The sequence below is a fragment of the Leptinotarsa decemlineata genome, unplaced genomic scaffold, assembly GCF_025532065.1.
Source record: "Leptinotarsa decemlineata unplaced genomic scaffold, Ldec_3_MD MMD2_tig00003902_RagTag_RagTag, whole genome shotgun sequence".
Classification (NCBI taxonomy): Eukaryota; Metazoa; Arthropoda; class Insecta; order Coleoptera; family Chrysomelidae; genus Leptinotarsa; species Leptinotarsa decemlineata.
The window spans coordinates 2,076,534-2,097,651 of record NW_027412598.1 but is presented as its reverse complement, the minus strand read 5'-3'; the positions used below and the strand labels follow the sequence as shown (position 1 = coordinate 2,097,651).

The 21,118-nt window shown below is 35.3% G+C and overlaps 1 protein-coding gene and 1 long non-coding RNA gene across 2 annotated transcripts in view; one reads left to right on the top strand and one right to left on the bottom strand.

Annotated features, from left to right (window-relative positions):
• Positions 1 to 12,539, top strand: part of LOC111502941 (uncharacterized) — a 158,777-nt gene extending 146,238 nt beyond the window's left edge. The window contains exons 6-7 of the mRNA XM_074178515.1: positions 9,977 to 10,321; positions 10,381 to 12,539. Of these exons, the coding sequence (XP_074034616.1) occupies positions 9,977 to 10,321; positions 10,381 to 12,437 (2,402 nt within the window). The 3' untranslated portion in view covers positions 12,438 to 12,539. The remainder of the gene's footprint in view (positions 1 to 9,976; positions 10,322 to 10,380) is intronic.
• A 771-nt stretch (positions 12,540 to 13,310) lies between these two features.
• LOC141483714 (uncharacterized) lies at positions 13,311 to 20,800 on the bottom strand. Its single transcript, XR_012466242.1, has 2 exons — positions 20,449 to 20,800; positions 13,311 to 13,623 (listed from the first exon to the last, which is right to left on the bottom strand). It is a non-coding gene; the product is annotated as an uncharacterized lncRNA (long non-coding RNA).
• Positions 20,801 to 21,118: the final 318 nt, after the last annotated feature.

The following is a 21,118-nucleotide window of genomic DNA, read 5'->3' as shown; positions in this document are numbered from 1 at the left end:
AAATCAATATGGGAATGAACAAAAAGGACTTATTCATAAATATATATATATATATATATATATATATATATATATATATATATATATATATATATATATATATATTCAGGGTGATTCAAAAGTACTTTGACAAACTTCAGGAGGTGATTCCTCACAATATTCTAATATGAATTGTCCAAATAAATAAATTTCCGGAAACGCTTCGTTTCCAAGATACAGGATGTTGAAGTTTTATTTTTATTTTTTTCAAATAACTTTTGAAATAGGTACCGAACTTTCGAAACTTGGTAATTGTTCTTATTGCTCTTACTCGTAGGGGGCGATACCTACACTTCTTTTTCTTTTTTAAAGATTCATAACTTTTTTGGGCATACTTCTAGCACATTTTTCAGTAAAAAAAATCGATTCCTCTATCATATCTACGTAAATAAGCTACCCTTGTTACTAGTCGCTGTAAGCAACCGTTTTCTAAATATTTGGACTTGAAAACTTCAAGTCGATTATTTGATAATCGATGCATGTTGAAGTTATTACAAATATTTTGCATTTTTCACAAGAGTACTTTGGAAATAAATTTGACACGTTTGTGAGTAGTTTTGGTAATTATGTACATATTTTGTGACAGTTAGACGTTTTGTTGAAGTTTCCGTTAGTAGAAGTAGAAAACACTTATTTTGAAAAAATGGATTATTTAAACAATAATGCTCATTTAGCCGATATGCATTTCGTTTATGGCCTTGCGGATGGCAATGCGCGCGAAGCAAGACGTATTTACCAGGAGCGATTTCCTAATCGAGTACTGCCTTCAGCTCCAACATTTGCTAGTCTCCACCGTCGTTTGGCAGAAACAGGTAGCTTTAAGAGGGCAGCTGATATTATTGGAAGACCACTAGCAGTCCGAACTCCAGAATTGGAAGAAGTTGTTTTGAACGCTCTCGAGGAGAATCCAGAAACAAGCACAAGAGTAATTGCTGAAGCTGTCAATTCTACTCAGTCCACAGTTTGGAGAATTATCAACAGTTTTATCCATACCATATTCAAAGGGTACAAGCTCTTTTGCCACGAGACTTTCCCCAACGCATTACTATGTGTCAATGGTTTTTGAGAAAATTGGCTGGAAATCCTCAATATTTAAGATGTGTACTCTTCACGGACGAGGCAAACTTCTCCCGAAATGCTATCACAAACTTTCATAACAACCATGTTTGGGCTCTCGAAAATCCGCACGCACTTAGTGAAAGGCATTATCGGTATCAATTTTCTGTAAATGTATGGGCGGCAATAATTGGTAATTACTTGATAGGTCCTTTCTTTCTTCCGCTCCGACTGAATGGCGCAACTTACAGACACTTTTTAGAAAATGAATTGCCGGGACTACTTCAGAATGTACCATTAGAAATTCGTATCCCCATGTGGTTTATGCATGATGGGGCTCCGGCCCATTTTAGCGTTGTAGCCAGGGAATTCCTTAACACAGTCTATCCGAATCGATGGATCGGTAGGGGTGTAGAAGAACCTAACCAGGCGTGGGCACCAATGTCCTCAGATCTAAACCCGATAGATTTTTATTTTTGAGGACATTTGATGTCACTAGTTTATAAGACTCCAGTAGTGAACGAGGAAGATCTAAGAAACCGAATAGTAGACGCCTATGAAACAATAAGAAACACACCAATAATTTTTGAGCGGGTACGAGATTCAATGACTAGACGACTGACTGCCTGTATCTTCGCTGAAGGTGGACACTTCCAACAATTTATTTGAATACAATTTAGTTTCGTTTATTTTAGTTTATTCTACATATTCAAAATTTCCTGAAATAAAATGTTGACATTTCTTGCAAATTTTATTAAAACAAATACTGATTATGCACCCTTGATACAAAAATAAGTGTTTCGCTTAAGGATGTCATAAAGGAACGTACCCAACAGTAATGACCTCTTCAAACGAGTAAAACGTTAAATTCATTTCCAAAGCATTCTTGTGAAAAAAGCAAAATATTCGTAATAACTTCAACATGCATCAATTATCAAATAATCGACTTGAAGTTTTCAAGTCCAAATATTAAGAAAATGGTTGCTTACAGCCCAAAATAGTTATGAATCTTTAAAAAAGAAAAAGACGTGTAGGTGGCGCCCCCTACGAGTAAGAGCAATAAGAACATCAGGTTCGAATTCGACACCTCAAAAACCTCCTATTACCAAGTTTCGTTCAATTAGGTTCAGTATTTCAAAAGTTATTTGAAAAAAACGAAAATAAAACTTCAACATCCTGTATCTTGAAAACGAAGCGTTTCCGGACATTTATTTATTTGGACAATTCATATTAGAATATTGTGAGGAATCACCTCCTGAAGTTTGTCAAAGTACTTTTGAATCACCTTGTATATATACTATTTTTTTTCTTAATTTTCAGTATTTTACTATTAATGTAAGTTACAAAAAGGATTTGAAGCTCTATGACTTCTGTTTGATTATCTGCGAACGATTTCGACAGCTGGTCGTGCTGTCATCCTCTAGGCAGTATTTTATCTGAACGTGTCATCCTGTTGTGTTTCTTTTTATACGGTCCGAACGCCTCAATACAGGTACTTCTGTTGCTTTAGGTAAATTTTCTTGTATTTGGATTAGGTACATCAGGTACTATTCTTTGTGCTAAATCTTCTCTAGGTTTATTGTTTCTAGGAATGTATATTGATTTGTTTGATATATTGAATGTTAGGTCTTGTTGTGTTTTGATTTGTACTTGTTCCTCTAAGTGATTTTTGACTGTTAAATTTATGGATGTTTAAGTTTTCCCAAATGTCCATGCGGTTTTCCTTATTGACTTGTTTTATGAGTTTTATGTTCTCTGGTGGGGGAAAGTTATGTTTGTTTTATATGGCGTGTGTTGCGAGGTTTGATTTATATACTAATGGGTTTATGTATGCCTTTTTGTCTTCATGGTACCTTTGGATCAGTTTACTCTTGGTTTGGCCGATATAGAATTTGTTGCAGTCCGAGCATTGTATACTGTATATCCCGTTTTGGTTTTTGTCTTCTTCTTTTTCATAGCTGTTTATTTTTTGTGTTATTTTCGTGTTTGGCTTGTATGTGACGTTGATATTCAATGGCTTGAAGATGTTTATTAGTTTTTTGGTTTGATGTCCTACGTACGTACATGCTGTCCATCGTTGTGTTTGTTGTTTTGTATGTTGGGTTGGTTTGATCCTTGTTCTGTATTTTTTGTTTGATTATGTTTTCTAATTTATCTATTGTCTTTTGGGTGTATCCGTTTTCGTTCGTATATATATATATATATATATATATATATATATATATATATATATATATATATATATATATATTTCAATAATGAATTCTACAAAAAGGATTTGAAGCTTTATATCTTCTATTAATTATCTGCGAGCGCTTTCGACAGTTGGTAGTAGTGTCATCATCTGGCACTCCTCAAACTGAACTGGTCATCCTGTTGTCTGTCTCTTTATACGGTCAGAGCGTCTTAACTCAGATATTTCAGGTACTTTAGGTACCTGTTTTGTATGGCGTGTGTTGCAAGGTTTGATTTATATACTGTTGGATTTATGTATGCCTTTTTGTGGTCATTGTACCTTTGGATCAGATAACACAAAAAATAAACAACTATGAAAAAGAAGAAGACAAAGACCAAAACGGGATATACAGTATACAATGCTCGGACTGCAACAAATTCTATATCAGCCAAACCAAGAAAAAACTGATCCAAAGGTACAATGAGCACAAACAGGCATACATAAATCCAACAGTATATAAATCAAACCTTGCAACATACGCCATACAAAACAAACATGATTTCCCCCCACCAGAGAACATAAAACTAATAAAACAAATCAACAAGGGAAACCGCATGGACATTTGGGAAAACTTGAACATTCATAAATTCAACAGTCATAAATCACTTATCGAGGAACAAGTACAAATCAAAACACAACAAGATCTCAAATTCAATATATTAAACAAAACCATACACAGTCCTAGACAAGATCTAACACGAAGAAGAGTACCTGATGCAGAACAAATACAGGCAAATTTACCTAAAGTACCTGAAATACCTGAGTTAAGACGCTCTGACCGTATAAAGAGACAGACAACAGGATGACCAGTTCAGTTTGAAGAGTGCCAGATGATGACAGTACTACCAACTGTCGAAAGCGCTCGCAGATAATTAATAGAAGATATAAAGCTTCAAATCCTTTTTGTAGAATTTATTATTGAAATACTCAAAATGAAGGAAAATTAGTTGCATTATATATATATATATATATATATATATATATATATATATATATATATATATACATATATATATATATATATATATATATATATATATATATATATATATATATATATATATATATATATATATATATATAGAAACAGAAGTTAATATTGGACATAGCACTCATGAAAGTGGCAAACCATAGACACGTGTTTCGGGCTTTTGGCCCATCATCAGTATGGTGCAGCCAAGTGTAAGGATGGGCAACACTTGGTTACCAAAAGATAGAAATACAAATGCACGGAGCCACCAACAGGAGCCAACCGCACATTTGTGGTTTCAGTTGATAGATCTCGTGTTCACAAGAAAACTATCAAAATCACCACGGAGGCAGCTATAGCTACCTGCGTGACATCCGGGTCCAGGAAATTATACAAATATGAAAGTTATTGAGTGTCTTGATATAGAAACAGAAGTTAATATTGGACATAGCACTCATGAAAGTGGCAAACCATAGACACGTGTTTCGGGCTTTTGGCCCATCATCAGTATGGTGCAGCCAAGTGTAAGGATGGGCAACACTTGGTTACCAAAAGATAGAAATACAAATGCACGGAGCCACCAACAGGAGCCAACCGCACATTTGTGGTTTCAGTTGATAGATCTCGTGTTCACAAGAAAACTATCAAAATCACCACGGAGGCAGCTATAGCTACCTGCGTGACATCCGGGTCCAGGAAATTATACAAATATGAAAGTTATTGAGTGTCTTGATATAGAAACAGAAGTTAATATTGGACATAGCACTCATGAAAGTGGCAAACCATAGACACGTGTTTCGGGCTTTTGGCCCATCATCAGTATGGTGCAGCCAAGTGTAAGGATGGGCAACACTTGGTTACCAAAAGATAGAAATACAAATGCACGGAGCCACCAACAGGAGCCAACCGCACATTTGTGGTTTCAGTTGATAGATCTCGTGTTCACAAGAAAACTATCAAAATCACCACGGAGGCAGCTATAGCTACCTGCGTGACATCCGGGTCCAGGAATTATACAAATATGAAAGTTATTGAGTGTCTTGATATAGAAACAGAAGTTAATATTGGACATAGCACTCATGAAAGTGGCAAACCATAGACACGTGTTTCGGGCTTTTGGCCCATCATCAGTATGGTGCAGCCAAGTGTAAGGATGGGCAACACTTGGTTACCAAAAGATAGAAATACAAATGCACGGAGCCACCAACAGGAGCCAACCGCACATTTGTGGTTTCAGTTGATAGATCTCGTGTTCACAAGAAAACTATCAAAATCACCACGGAGGCAGCTATAGCTACCTGCGTGACATCCGGGTCCAGGAAATTATACAAATATGAAAGTTATTGAGTGTCTTGATATAGAAACAGAAGTTAATATTGGACATAGCACTCATGAAAGTGGCAAACCATAGACACGTGTTTCGGGCTTTTGGCCCATCATCAGTATGGTGCAGCCAAGTGTAAGGATGGGCAACACTTGGTTACCAAAAGATAGAAATACAAATGCACGGAGCCACCAACAGGAGCCAACTGCACATTTGTGGTTTCAGTTGATAGATCTCGTGTTCACAAGAAAAAGAGATCTATCAACTGAAACCACAAATGTGCGGTTGGCTCCTGTTGGTGGCTCCGTGCATTTGTATTTCTATCTTTTGGTAACCAAGTGTTGCCCATCCTTACACTTGGCTGCACCATACTGATGATGGGCCAAAAGCCCGAAACACGTGTCTATGGTTTGCCACTTTCATGAGTGCTACGTCCAATATTAACTTCTGTTTCTATATCAAGACACTCAATAACTTTCATATTTGTATAATTTCCTGGACCCGGATGTCACGCAGGTAGCTATAGCTGCCTCCGTGGTGATTTTGATAGTTTTCTTGTGAACACGAGATCTATCAACTGAAACCACAAATGTGCGGTTGGCTCCTGTTGGTGGCTCCGTGCATTTGTATTTCTATCTTTTGGTAACCAAGTGTTGCCCATCCTTACACTTGGCTGCACCATACTGATGATGGGCCAAAAGCCCGAAACACGTGTCTATGGTTTGCCACTTTCATGAGTGCTATGTCCAATATTAACTTCTGTTTCTATATCAAGACACTCAATAACTTTCATATTTGTATAATTTCCTGGACCCGGATGTCACGCAGGTAGCTATAGCTGCCTCCGTGGTGATTTTGATAGTTTTCTTGTGAACACGAGATCTATCAACTGAAACCACAAATGTGCGGTTGGCTCCTGTTGGTGGCTCCGTGCATTTGTATTTCTATCTTTTGGTAACCAAGTGTTGCCCATCCTTACACTTGGCTGCACCATACTGATGATGGGCCAAAAGCCCGAAACACGTGTCTATGGTTTGCCACTTTCATGAGTGCTATGTCCAATATTAACTTCTGTTTCTATATCAAGACACTCAATAACTTTCATATTTGTATAATTTCCTGGACCCGGATGTCACGCAGGTAGCTATAGCTGCCTCCGTGGTGATTTTGATAGTTTTCTTGTGAACACGAGATCTATCAACTGAAACCACAAATGTGCGGTTGGCTCCTGTTGGTGGCTCCGTGCATTTGTATTTCTATCTTTTGGTAACCAAGTGTTGCCCATCCTTACACTTGGCTGCACCATACTGATGATGGGCCAAAAGCCCGAAACACGTGTCTATGGTTTGCCACTTTCATGAGTGCTATGTCCAATATTAACTTCTGTTTCTATATCAAGACACTCAATAACTTTCATATTTGTATATATATATATATATATATATATATATATATATATATATATATATATATATATATATATATATATAAAACTACCTACCACGTAGTATCGACTATATCAATCAATTTATTGATTATAATTTACCTGCGGAAGTGACAGAATCCTCAAACGCAAATATTTGATTTGGTGTGTTCGGCATGTTTCCAAGATATACAAAATAAATCTTTATATTTTAATTCCTGTAGAATTTTATTTTTTTCAAGTACTCTCTTCTCCATAGCACTATTTTTACTCTGTTCGAAAACAAATTATTCCTTCCTGTTTATAATATTTAAAATTTTATTTTTTCAATACTCTATATAATATAGTGCGTTTGAAACTTGGCCAACTATTCTTCTGATTGCATTTCTATGGAAGTTATTCACCAAATTTACAATTTTTTTGCGAAAAATAACTGATTAATACAGTTTATTGTATAATGTTCTCTATAAAAGCTTTTTCAAGCTTAAACTTACGCGTAAAATTGAAAATAAACCCTGCAGGTCCGCAAAAACTCCTGCAGGTTAAACCTCCCAGTTGAAAGTCTTGACTTGATCAATCATTTTCGAAAAAAAAATTCCACCTTCTACCTTTCGGATATGAAGAAATTTCACATTCATCACAGAATTGAAAATGAACCTTGCATCGGTAGAAATTCTTGCAGATTGGGATTCACAGGTGACAATTTCGGCTAGTATAATCATTTTGGACAGAACAATTACCAACCTCTAACCTATAGAAAAATTTTACTTTTCTCACATAATCGAAAATAAACCTTGCAGGTCGGTAGAAATTCTTGAAGGTCGGGCTTCCCAAATAGGAATCTCTACCTGATCGATCATTTTCGACGAAAAATTTCACTTTTCTTAGAAAATTCAAAATAAAACTTGCAGGTTGGCAGAAATTCTTGCAAGTTGGCCTTCTCAGATGAAAAGTTGGACCATATTGTCTACTTCCGACAGAAAAAATTTCTACCTCCACCTATCAAGTTTGAAGAAAAATTATAATTTCTCATAAGATTGGAAATGAACCTTGTAGTCGGGTGTTCTAGATATTTATTTCGACCAGCATAATAACGTCTGACAGAAAAATTTCCGCCCCCTACTCTCGGGTATCAAAAAATTTCACATTTCTCACAAAACTGATTTTTTTCACAAAATTGAAAATGAACTTCGCAGATTGGTAAAAATTCTAACAGGTTGGGCCTTCTAGGTAAGAATTTCGACATGAATAATCATTTTCGAAAAAAAATCCAATCGCGCCTTCAGGAGATTGAGTAAACCCTTCGTCTCCTGAAGACAATAACTTGGTTGGTGAAACGCGCGTCGAGTAGGGTAATACAGTTCAGGTGGTTGTGAAAAGTGCATACTGCATGCAAAGAGATACATCTAATCATATACAGTGAAGTCGAGATTATGAAGATAAAACAACAGACAGTATCTTTTTAAGGACAAAACACAAACACTACAGGAAAATCCTTAAGGCGCTCTCAGAGCTGTGCCTGTGAGAAAGTAGCGATTCACATTGGATTTGAACCGCTGGAGATTAGATCCATTTGGAAAAACGTTTTCAGGAAGTTACTTCCACATAAACGCAGTTCCCCAGATTGAAGAGTTCTCAAACAATGAAATTCAAGGTGTACTGAGTTGAACCTCAAAACGATGAGAAGCCACAATCCGTCGCGTATTTCTGATATGTCCGCTCTTGGTGGAATCAAATGTGCCAAGTCACTTGAACATTTTCCGTGAAATTATCTATAGAAGAGAGACGATTCTCCAACCTTTTTTCCATACATGAGAACAATACTGCAAAGAAGGTCTGATCTGAGCTTGACGAAGGATCAAACGTTGCTGAGGTGTGTACAGTTTACTGGGTCGGAACGGTGTTCCAAGCTTTTGAGAAGCAGCCTTTGAAATTTCAGCGACATGATAGTGCCAAGACATGTTGGTGTCCATTTTAACCCCCAACAAACTTATCGAAGCAGAAAGCGGAATTGTTTGACCTGACATTATTATAACCGGTTCGAAGATATTTATCTTCTTGGAAAAAGTCGATGCCTGAGTTTTTGTGGTATTAAATTGAACCTGGTTACTTTCACCCCAATTCGAAATCACTTCTAGATCCTCATTAAGATTTGTAACCCAGTGCTGCCGGTGAAGATGTGCCTCCGTAGCCGATGTCCTGGAATCTGAATAGAATGACGATACCTCAACACTTGATTCTGTATACAACATACACATCTTCAGACGTTTTTTAATACAAACAGATTATTGAATACACATGAAGTAACTATTACATAGTGAAACACAAAAAAGGTATATATACTTTATCCCAGAAACGAAGCAGCGAAATAACCTATTTTACGCTCAGAATTCATCTCTAGGAGAATGAAATTGAAATCAGAGCCCAAAAACATTCATGATTCAACACCAAAATTGAAATTTTCATAGAAAGAAAGCAATTTCTGAAGCGGCAATGAGTATTGAAGCTAGGCCACAGACTTTGCAGCTGTTTACCGTGGGGACCTTTGTTTATCTTAGATGAACATGGTTTGGGTTGGATTCCATAGATGTCGTCTTCGTAACTGGGAATGTCCATGCGTACTTATGAAGGGTATACTTTTAATAGAAGAATCAGAACTCGAGGTAGTAATAATTGGAGTGATCTCAAGTCATTCGGGAATACTCCAAAATTAAAGACTAATATATATTAACTAGTCAAATGCAACATTGGAAGTAGTGTTCCATGTATAGAAATCAATTTTATTTCGTCAGTTATTTGTAAAACTTCCTATGTAACTTAAATTGTTGTAGACCAAAGTAGAAAAATTTTAGAACAATGAACCATTAGTTCGACGTTGCACGTCGCTTGTAGTAAACCACCCTATATAATACCAGTGTTCTTTTTCAGCACTGATTGCTATGAGGGACAGACACCTTGAGGAACGTCGCAGACAATCCGACAGCGGGCATGGAACCTCGGTGGGAGATTCGGAAAGTGACTCTGAAAATAATCCGCAAAACGTTCAACATTTTGAAGACGACAATTTTCCTCAATTTCAAGAAGTGGATGATAGCTTTTCAGAGACGAGTGATAATGATGTTCCCAATTATAATTACGCCAGGGAGTGTCAGAGAGAAGAAATGCAATCTTCTTCAAATAGTGATACAGACGATGAGTTTATGGAAGACAGGCAGATCGACCCGAGAGAATATTCAGAATATAGAGAAAGAATTTTTGATTTTACTAGAAAAGGTATGAGTTGCAAATCAATGATTTATTTCATCCTTCTGAAATACTTAATTATTTTTCAGAATCAACTCGACGATTGTTAGTTGAAGAAATAACTGATGAAAATGCACCAAGTACAAGTGGAATCAAAGAACAGACAAGTAATGAAGAAAAAAATTCAAACATTAATGAACAGGTTGAAAACGATAAAAACACTATAAAACTTAAAAGGCATTACAAGAATGTATGTTTGACGAAAGAAATGAAAGAGTTGAATGAAGAGGAAGAAAAACCTGAAGCCAATTTTTCAAAAGTACTAGAAAAAATAACTAACACAACTGAACACCAGGAAGCATATGTGAGAAATGCAAATAAAATCAACAGTGAAGAACAGAAGATTCAGTATGATAAGGAAAAAATACAAGGAGACCTGATATCCGATGATTATTTTTCTGAAAACAAACGTCTTTTGAAACAAAAAGCAACTGATATTGTCAAAAATGAAGATATGTCAGATTCGACCGTGACATTCGAAGAATTTTTGGAAAGACGTGAGATGGGAAAAATACAAGTACAAGAAGAGGAAAAACAGAAGACAAACAAAAATGTTATTGAGAAAAATTCGGACCTGAATGTGATTAATTTAACAAGAGAAAATATTCGTGAAATCATGGGCGAAGAAGTTAAAAAAATTACTAAGTACACAACAATTCAAGATATTTTGAGAGAAAACGTTGAGGTAAAAGAGTCAGATGTTTGCAGTAGTGATGAAGGTGATGAGAGTGATGGATCTTTCGAAAGATTTGAGGATCAGATTTACAGACAAATGGACAAGCTTCCGCCTACAAAAATTAAAAACATACACGAACAAGGAGATGGTCCACAGGAGTGCAACTTAACAGCAAATGTGAAAACTAAAGAAGAACTGAAAAAAATACTCACATCAAAACCGAAAGAAAATAATGACGAAGACCGAGAGTATAGAGAGATGTTGGAATGGGATATAAAAATACCGCAGCAAAATATACAAATTTTGAAACCGATACAGAGAGAAGTTGTTAATGAAAAAAAAGATGAGATTATAGAACAACTAACGAAAAGTCAAAAAAAGGTCAAATTGGAATTTGAACTGACTCCGCCAGGAGATACTGTAGAAGAAAATGATGTTATCAAATATTCAAAAAATACTTCAGAGAGTATTATTTGCACGAATTATAAGAGCATCTACACAGAAACTGGTAGAGAGGTGAAAGATGGAGATATCAAGCCTTCACAAATACATAAGATGTTGAAAGTATCCCAGAATTATCCCGTCTTTCAAAAAAATCAAAATGAAATCATAAACAATGAAATAAAAAAAGAAGAACAGGAAACAGAAAATGCTTTGATTGCGTGCAATAAAATTTCAGAAGTGAGGGAACAAACATCGGATTTTACCAAGTCTCTTGCCGAATTTAATGAGCGCTCTAGACAAGCAAGAGAAGAAATTGTGAAGGACTACAATAAAGCTATAGAAAAAGAATTGAAAGTTGTTGATAAACTCATAAAAATGAATGAACAAATATTTGGTAAGAAAACATTCTCCACAAGTATTCCATCTAAAAAAGAATTGAGAGGACTAGATCAAATAAAAGACAGTGAATTTAGAAAACATTATGCAGATATGGGAATGCTTTTAGAAGAAGATGATGAAGACGCAGAGGAAATTATGGAACAAACTGTTACTGAAGATATTGCTTCAATATTTGAAAATGCCGACAAATTCACCTTGGTGAAAACTGAAACAGTTCCGCTTACAGACAGTGATGAAGAATATTCAAATACTAGTGAAATTCCCAACAGTGGAGGTTTGGATAGTGATGATTTTAGAAAATATAAAGAATGTCACTCAACAAATGAAGAAGAGTTGGATGAACATTATACATATCAATTAGGGAATGATAATGGATCTGAAAAATGCCACGAGATACTGTTCAAAGATAGTGTAGAAAATACAGATCTCAATGAGGCCTCCATGAGAGAAGATGAAGTTCTAACGACTGAGGCTAATGATCAATCTTCAGAAGAGAAATATATTAAAAGAACAATAAAATGTTCTTTAGAAATGCAATTAGCAAAAGAATCTACTTGGGTTGAGTAATTTTGTTATTATTGTTTGCTAGTGCATATAAAAAATTGATAATTGCTTACACATTGATGCGTTATTGTATAACAAAAATGAATAAATTCTTTCAGAAATGAATATGAATATTTAATGATTTCCCCCATTGTTACAGAGCACGAATACAACTGTACACCCAAATCGAATTGTTTGATTATAAATGTGATAACAGTACTTGATTGCTATCGATTTCCTACAAAACTACTGGGGGACTACACACAAATTCCATTCAGTGTACTCTCTTTTTTGAATTGAAAATGGAAAGTCCAAATCCAGAAAACTCAGTAATAAATTATTTTTTTCTGAATACCACTTTTCATAGTTTTAGATTCATTGTAGAAAAAGGTAGACACTGGATAGAAAGGTAGGAAGTCATTTTAACTTATAAATAGATAGTATCTATGATAATAATTACAGTCTAAAAATAAAAAATGTTTGTGAAAATTGTGTAATTATTATCATAGACATTATTTTAACTTTTGAAATATAATGCTTTCCAATGCTTGATGTCAATTTCAAAGAATGTTTTCTTCAATGATTTCCTATATTGTGATGTAATGCTTTTAATAACCTAAGAAACATTGAATGTTTACGAATAAGGATGCAAAACTAAAAACAAATTTATTAAAAGAATAAATCTTGACAAGGATATGAGTAAATTATTCAATATGAGCAATCAGTCAAGAGTGAAATTATCCAGATTGAATATTGAAAACATTCATATGCTATAAGAGAAATTATATTATTATTTTCTACATAACCCTTGGCTAGGCGCGCCTAAATTGTTACACAATCTGGCGCGCGGCGTATGGAGTACGCCATGTGGAATTTTCAGCAAATAAAACATCAACCTTAAAATAAACCATATATATTTATTAAAGAGGGGTAAAATTAACATTCTGATTGATAAAAAAAAAGTTTTTACATAATGGATGGAAACAACTACTAATCAGACTCACTGACTCGATCAGAGTTGATACAAGAATCACATTTAACAAATGATCTGCTATGATTTTTACAATAAAACTGGCTACAATTTGAACATTTCACAGTTGTATTATTATTTTTTGAGCGTCCACAAAGATAATACCTCCCTCTATGACTCAGTGAAGTATCTGCCTCTCTTCTGGTTGGTGGCTTTCCTAAGACGTTTTCGAGAATGGACCTGGTATGCAGGGGTAATGATTTTATTAGGAGTCTTTTTTGCATAATAATTAAATTAAGTAAGTATTTCGTTAACGCACGTGCGTTGATAGAGTTCCGTCAGAAATTGGAGTTTTAGAGGTTTTTTGTCGATAGAAAATTTCAAATTTCACATCAGGGTGACCGAATATTTTTTGTGAAAAATAAAGTTAGTTTCGGGTCCTGAGTTGATGAAATTGAATAATATCTATCAGTGACTGAACCGTAAATAGTCCAATAAAATGAGGATTTAAATTACCATGCAAAAGGCAAGCCTGCATTTTTCAATATAAGTTGATTTTAGCATAAATTCACATACCTTCTAGACACTTGAATGAACGAAAATTCACGGAAAAAATTTTTCTCGTGATTATTTTATTAGATATACTTTGGTTAATTAACTAATTTTTAAAAGTTTTGAATTTACATGAAAACCTCGATAATTTTTAAATCAAAAACTTCATTTTTTTTACTTCTTGAAACTTCTCTTGAAAGCTTTTGAAAAAGATTCCCGTTAAAAAAATATAAAAACTTTGATTTTTCACTTTGTTATTAATAATTAAAGACAGTAAAAAGTGCAAAATTCAATTGAAGCAATGAAAAAGTTTTCTTTATATTCGAATTTGTTTATATTCTTATTATCGAGAGTTACATAAAAATGGTTTTTACGCAACTTTTAGCTCTATTTGTTTGAAAAATTGTTATAAACAATTGTATTGTTTATGAGATATTTGAAATTTTTCAGAGGGGATTTTTATCACTAATGAATATTATGATTTTTTAAAACAAAATCATTTCTCAAAAAAAGGTATTGCTTAAAAACGCATTTGTTGATTCACAATTTTGTTTGTTACTAAATATGAATATTGAGGAATGTTTTTTTTTTAATCATAATTTCTATTTTTTTATATTCTGAATAAAAACTGTGTTTTTTATTCATATTCATTCAATAAACAATTTGTTTTGGAAAATTAATTTTTACAATTTATATTTTTTAAATGCTACCAAAAAAAAAACTAAAACAACAATTTGTTCCTTCTTGTGACACATGGTTTTTGAATTTCACTAAATCGGACTTCCATTGTCTATAATATAAAATGATTTGGAATCTCTGAAACAACTGAAAAAAAGGAAGAATTAAAAATAAATAGCTGAAAATAACAATTATATTAGGCAAAAAAACTGAAATGAAATAATAGTGAAATGAAATACAAGTGAAAATAAAACAATTGAACAAGAAATAATCTATAATCGTCTTCGGGCGATGACTGGACTGATTCCTCGGAGAGATGACTATTTATGGGTCGTTCGAGTACTTTCATTTATCTCCGCTCTCCATTTTTTTCGCTTCACTGGTTCAGTGGGAGATAACCGTTTGGCGGAAGTTGGCCATTTTTCGCTTGATGATGGGTTTCCATATGTTGCGTATCTCTACGCTAGCTTGGGTGAAAACGTTGTTGGACAACATTTATGCGGCTTCCTTGAATTTTCTCCTAAACCAATGTTCCTCTCTGTGTATGATCTCAGCTTGGAACCACTCGATGTTGGGTTGATGGGTCCAAACATGTTCTGCTATTCCTGATTTGCTGGTTTCCCTTCGCTGTGTGTGTTTCTTGTGCTCGGCAATGCGAACATTCAATGGCCTCTTAGTTTCACCAATATAGGATTTTCCGCACTCACAGGGTATCCAGTAAATGCAATTCTTGGAATCGCAGTCCGCGTTTTGTGGCCTGGTTTTCGTGAGGCTGCTACGGATAGTGTTCCCGGATTTGAAGCATGTTCTGATGTTGTACTCTGAACCTATTCTTCTAATCCTCTCCGATAATCCTCTGATGTAGGGAAGTGCAAGCACTGGTTGTGACGGCTTCTCTTCCTTGCGAGGCTCCTGCTGTTTTTTAGACAAAGTCTTTTCTACCATCACTTTGGAGTAGCCATTCCGTTGAAGATAATTTTTGATGATGTCTAGTTCCTTCTCGAGACCTTCCTTCATATCACAGAGCCCGAAAGCACTGTCTAATAGAGTCTTGATGATTCCTCTTTTAGTCGATTGATTTTAGTTGGATTCGTGGTTCAGATACTGTCCCGTGTGAGTGGGTTTTCGCTATACAGATGTTTCCACTTAGTGTCGGTCCTCTTTACCAAAACGTCTAAGAATAGCAATTAATTGTGGATTTTCTTCTCCATTGTGAAAGTTATGGAAGGTATCACGCTGTTGATGTGTTTCAGGAAAGCGTCTAGGTCAGTATTCCCATGGTTCCATATTATGAAGGTGTCGTCAACATATCTCAAACAGACTCGAGGTTTCTTGTGGGCTTCTTCAATGGCCAGAGTTTCAAACCGCTCCACATATATGTTGGCTATAACTGGTGAAAGTGGCGATCCCATTGGCAGCCCGTCATCTTGTGTGAAGAATTCGTCCTTCAGTTGGAAATAACAGTTTCGTGCACAGCATCCTAGTAATTATATAATTACTTCTCTAGGTAGATTCGTTCTCTCTTTCAGGTTCCCGTCTTCGGATAGCTTTCTCTGTATGATTTGGAGTGTTTCTTCGACCGGAACGTTGGTGTGAAGGCTTTCCACGTCGAAATTAATTAGTTGATCTTCTTGTGTGACTTCAATTGACTCTAGTCTAGACCGATCATCAGGTCCAGAGATTCGGCTACTCAAAACTTACGTATTCCAAAAACACTTTATTGTGAGATTTTCACTAAATTGTTTTACAAAAACGCAACACGTGTTTCGCCATACAATGGCTTCATCTGGCGTGTCTTTCAACTCAAAACTTGTCTAGATTTTTACTTTCCATAATAAAACTATTACAAGGAAAAACATCCTTTTTTGTGAAGAATTCAAGGCATTTTGTCGAACTACTAGAGTCAATTGAAGTCACACAGGAAGATCAACTAATCAGTTTCGACGTGGAAAGTCTTTACACCAACGTTCCGGTCGGAAAAGCACTCCAAATCATACAGAGAAAGCTATCTGCAGACGGGAACCTGAAAGAGAGAACGAATCTACCTATAGAAGTAATTATAGAATTATTAGGATGATGTGCACGAAACTGTTATTTCCAACTGAAGGACGAATTCTTTACACAAAATGAGGGGCTGCCAATGGGATCGCCACTTTCACCAGTCATAGCCAACATATATATGGAGTGGTTTGAAACTCTGGCATTTGAAAAAGCCCACAAGAAACCTCGAGTTTGGTTGAGATATGTTGACAACACCTTCATTATATGGAACCATGAGAATACTGACTTAGACGCCTTTCTGAAATGCATCAACAGCGTGAGACCTTCCATCAATTCCGCAATGGTGAAGGAAATCCACAACGAATTGCCATTCTTAGATGTTTTGGTGAAGAGGACCGACACTAAGTGGGAAACATCTGTATACCGAAAACCGACTCACACGGGTCAATATCTGAACCGCGAATCCAACCACCATCAATCGACTAAAAGAGGAATCATCAAGACTCTAATAGACCGTGCTTTCGGACTCTTTGATACGAAGGAAGGTCTCGAGAAGGAACACATCATCAAAAATGATCTTCAACGGAATGGCTACTCCAAAGCGATGGTAGAAAAGACTTTGGCTAAAAGACAGCAGGAGCCTCGCAAGGAAGAGAAGCCGTCACAACCAGTGCTTGCACTTCCCTACATCAGAGGATTATCGGAGAGGATTAGAAGGATTGGTTCCAAGTACAACATCAGAATCTGCCTCAGATCCGGTAACACTATCCGTAGCAGCCTCACGAAAACTAGGCACCAAACGCGGACTGCAATTCCAAGAATTGCATTACCCGGATACCCTGTGAGTGCGGAAAATCCTTTTTTGGTGAAACTTAGAGGCCATTGAATGTTCGCGTTGCTAAGCACAAGAAACACACACAGCGAGGGGAAACCAGCAAATCAGGAATAGCAGGCCATGTTTGGACCCATCAACACAACATCGAGTGATCCCAAGCTGAGATCATACACAGAGAGAAACATTGGTTTAGGAGAGAATTCAAGGAAGCCGCATACATGTTGTCCAACAACGTATTCAGGCAAGCTAGCGTAGAGATACGCAACATATGGAAACCCATCATCAAGCATCATCATCATGAAACATTGTCAATAATCTTCAAACACAAGATTTTTGTGTAAAAAAATACGGAATTTTTTTTTAACACAAAAGAACGAAAAATGTCAATAATTGAATTACAAGGAATTATATTTTTTGGATCTACTTGTTTTTGTATAGAGTTAATTTTTTGAAGTTGATTTCTTCCTTCGTTTTTTATTTTGGAAGATTCCCCACATTTTTTTTGTATCAAGATGTAGTAGCAGAAAGCCAAAAATTTCAATAATTCTCAACCAAATGCCTCAATTTTGCTTTTTAATATTTTTTAGGTGAAGAAGAATGTTTAGTACTAAAAATCGTTATAATCAAGGACCCATTCTTCTTCAGAATCCTCATGAGATTCAGCGTTTTTCAAAATATCATTAATAATCAGCCACTTCTGCTTCTGTTGATTTTCTGACATATTATATGTATAGATAATTTTTTCTTACCTTTCCCAAATAGGGCGCTGGTTGTGTCACAACCTGCGAAAGCGTGTGCAAATAATATGAATTGTTTGAAATTACTATCATCAGAAGTGGAGTATAATTTGTTGGTAGATTTTTCGAACTAGTTAGTTTATAAATAAAATGTTATCGTCTGTTGTTGTGAGACCAATCAATAAAACCAATAAATCGACGTCGTTGCCAACAACTGCAACTGAATTTCCATGGTTATTCTTCAAGTATATCGCGGTATTGGCAATAAATAAATCATCATCTTCATCAGCTTTCCTTACTTCAATTCCACTCGAGCGTAGATATTCACTCAAATTCAGAACAAAATTGTGTTTGTTACAAATATCTGATAAAAATTTCGTTTGTGTAAATGTAACAAGAATATTCTTGTCAAAATCGACATCTGCAGCAACATTTTTCTCTTGTTTTCGATATCTTTCGTAAGACTTGACACCAAATTGATCACTGCTGTATCCATACAACCACTGAATTACTAGTAAAATGAGTAACAATGTATTGACGATAAGATTGAAATAATTCCAAGTATGTTTTACCATGAGGCCAGGTGACTTGGTGGAGTAAAAACCCCCCATCAACGACGAATGAAAAAGATAATAACAATTTATCACTTTCAAGACTGGTTTTGGAAACAGTAAACAAATCTGACTTTTGGGTCTTCCTCATGAAGCCTGCAGAATCGAATAATGATTTTGAAAATGGCGCTAATTCGTATTCAAAAGCTTTTTCAGTAAGCTCTTTATCGTCTCTAGTTAAAACCTTATGTTGTCTGATGAGTGTACTTTTCTCTTAATGGTCATGCTAATCGGCAAAATTGCCGCTACTGATCAACGGAAAATCATCACTGGATGAGAAAAGAACACACGCAATACCCTCAAAAGGTCAATGTTTGGGCAGGGATTGTAGGAAACCATATCATTGGTCCCTTTTTCATTGAGGGCAACTTGAAGAGAGATAATCATTTGAAACTCAAAATAATGTCATTTCAAGTTTAGCGAATTTATATCCTGATCCAGGAAACCCTCTAGTTCCAGTGAGTACGATATGGTTTTAGCAGGATGAAGCGAGACGAGGATCGATTGAATGGCCAGCGCGATCACCTGATCTTTCACCATTAGATTTTTTTATGGGGATATGTGAGGGGTAATGTGTACGAAACTATACCTTCAGATTTTAATGACTCAATAGAACGAATAACGCTTGCGATTAGGTCGGTCATGCCTGATTATAATTTACATTTGACGTCTTCCGGGATTTTTTCAATATGTACTGTAACCGTAATAATGAATTTATTTCATTTGGCTTTTACACACTGTATACATTTCACAGATTAAAGAATACAAATTTATTTTCGATAATATTTTTGTGACACATGTGAATAATAAATTATTCAATTTTTTTACATAAGAATGAATAAGATGAATAATTCATTATATTCTTATAAATAATTCCTTGCAATAAAAACATTTTACTGTTAGGTTCTGTTATCGTAGAGTAAAACATAAAATAATATACAGTATATACAAACCATCATGAAATCGACATGACTCCTTGCCTTTCCACACTTTATATTTCAGGTAATTTTTCACTTCCCTTTTGTCTATTAATGTCTTCAAACCATTTTTTTCACAGTTGCAATTGTGTCACTATCACTTTCAAGAGGCAATTCACAAATTGAGCACAATTCACGTTCCATTTTCACTTTTCACAGGTTCTTCAATAAAATGCAAAAAAAACACTCTAATGAAATGGATGCAAACACTTTCGGGAATGAAAATAAATATAACTCGCATTCATTCATATGTGCACCTGGGAAACACCGACAACACTTAATCTATTTCGTAGTGCTGGAGAGATATAACCGCTCTACTGCAGCCCGTCTGAACTATAAGTATTAATTGATTATTGCAAATATCTCAGTTCCTATTGCAAATACGTCAAAAGTGATCAGAAACGATATAATAGAAAATTTTATTGCCTACATTTTTTGTTTTGACCTTTTTTTCATATATTTTTATGCTTTCGAGATATATTTAAAAAAAGATTTTTGGGGTAGTTTTTATTCATTTTCTATTCCCTAAATGAAATTCAACATTTTTTAACAATAAATATTTTGAATGTATGCTAAAATCAACTTATATTGAAAAATGCAGGCTTGCCTTTTGCATGGTAATTTAAATCCTCATTTTATTGGACTAAAAAGGGCCTGAAATTAACATAAATTACCACATTTGGCAAGACGACTGGAAACCCTACCAGAGGCGTACCAAAGTGAGTGAGCTACAATCTATACACATAACACCACTTATTTTCATTGTTGTATTTCGATTTTGAGTGGAAAATAAGAAATTCAATGAATATGTCAGCGAAATGTGACAATGGCTCAAAAACTACAAATGATAGAGCGCCAGACCTACAGTGTAGTTTTTGTTGAAAACTTTTTCACTACAAATGCCTTGGAATGTCTAAAGAACGAAGTGCTGTGTTTACTATCATGGAAGGGACATTTTATAAATGCGGGGATTGCAGACAACTCATGGGCGGGGAACCCGTTATCGCACCGGGTACAGAATGTGCCAATTGCCGCGAATTAACTCGGGCGATCAAGGTTCTCACTGTACTAGTGAAAGGTTTGCAGAAAGAAATCAAGGAAATCAAGGAGAACAAATTATCTGATAATGCTGAAACCATTATGACTGAAATTTCGGAAAAACAACGAAAAGAAAAAAATATAATTATATATAAACTGAAGGATGATGGCCAAGACTCCGATATGAAAAATGCCAAAGATATAATTGGAGCTATTACGCCGTCAGTAAATACTGAAGATATAAAAGCGTTCAGGATTGAAAGGAAAGGTGTTCAACCACCACCACTGAAAGTAATTCTGAATGGT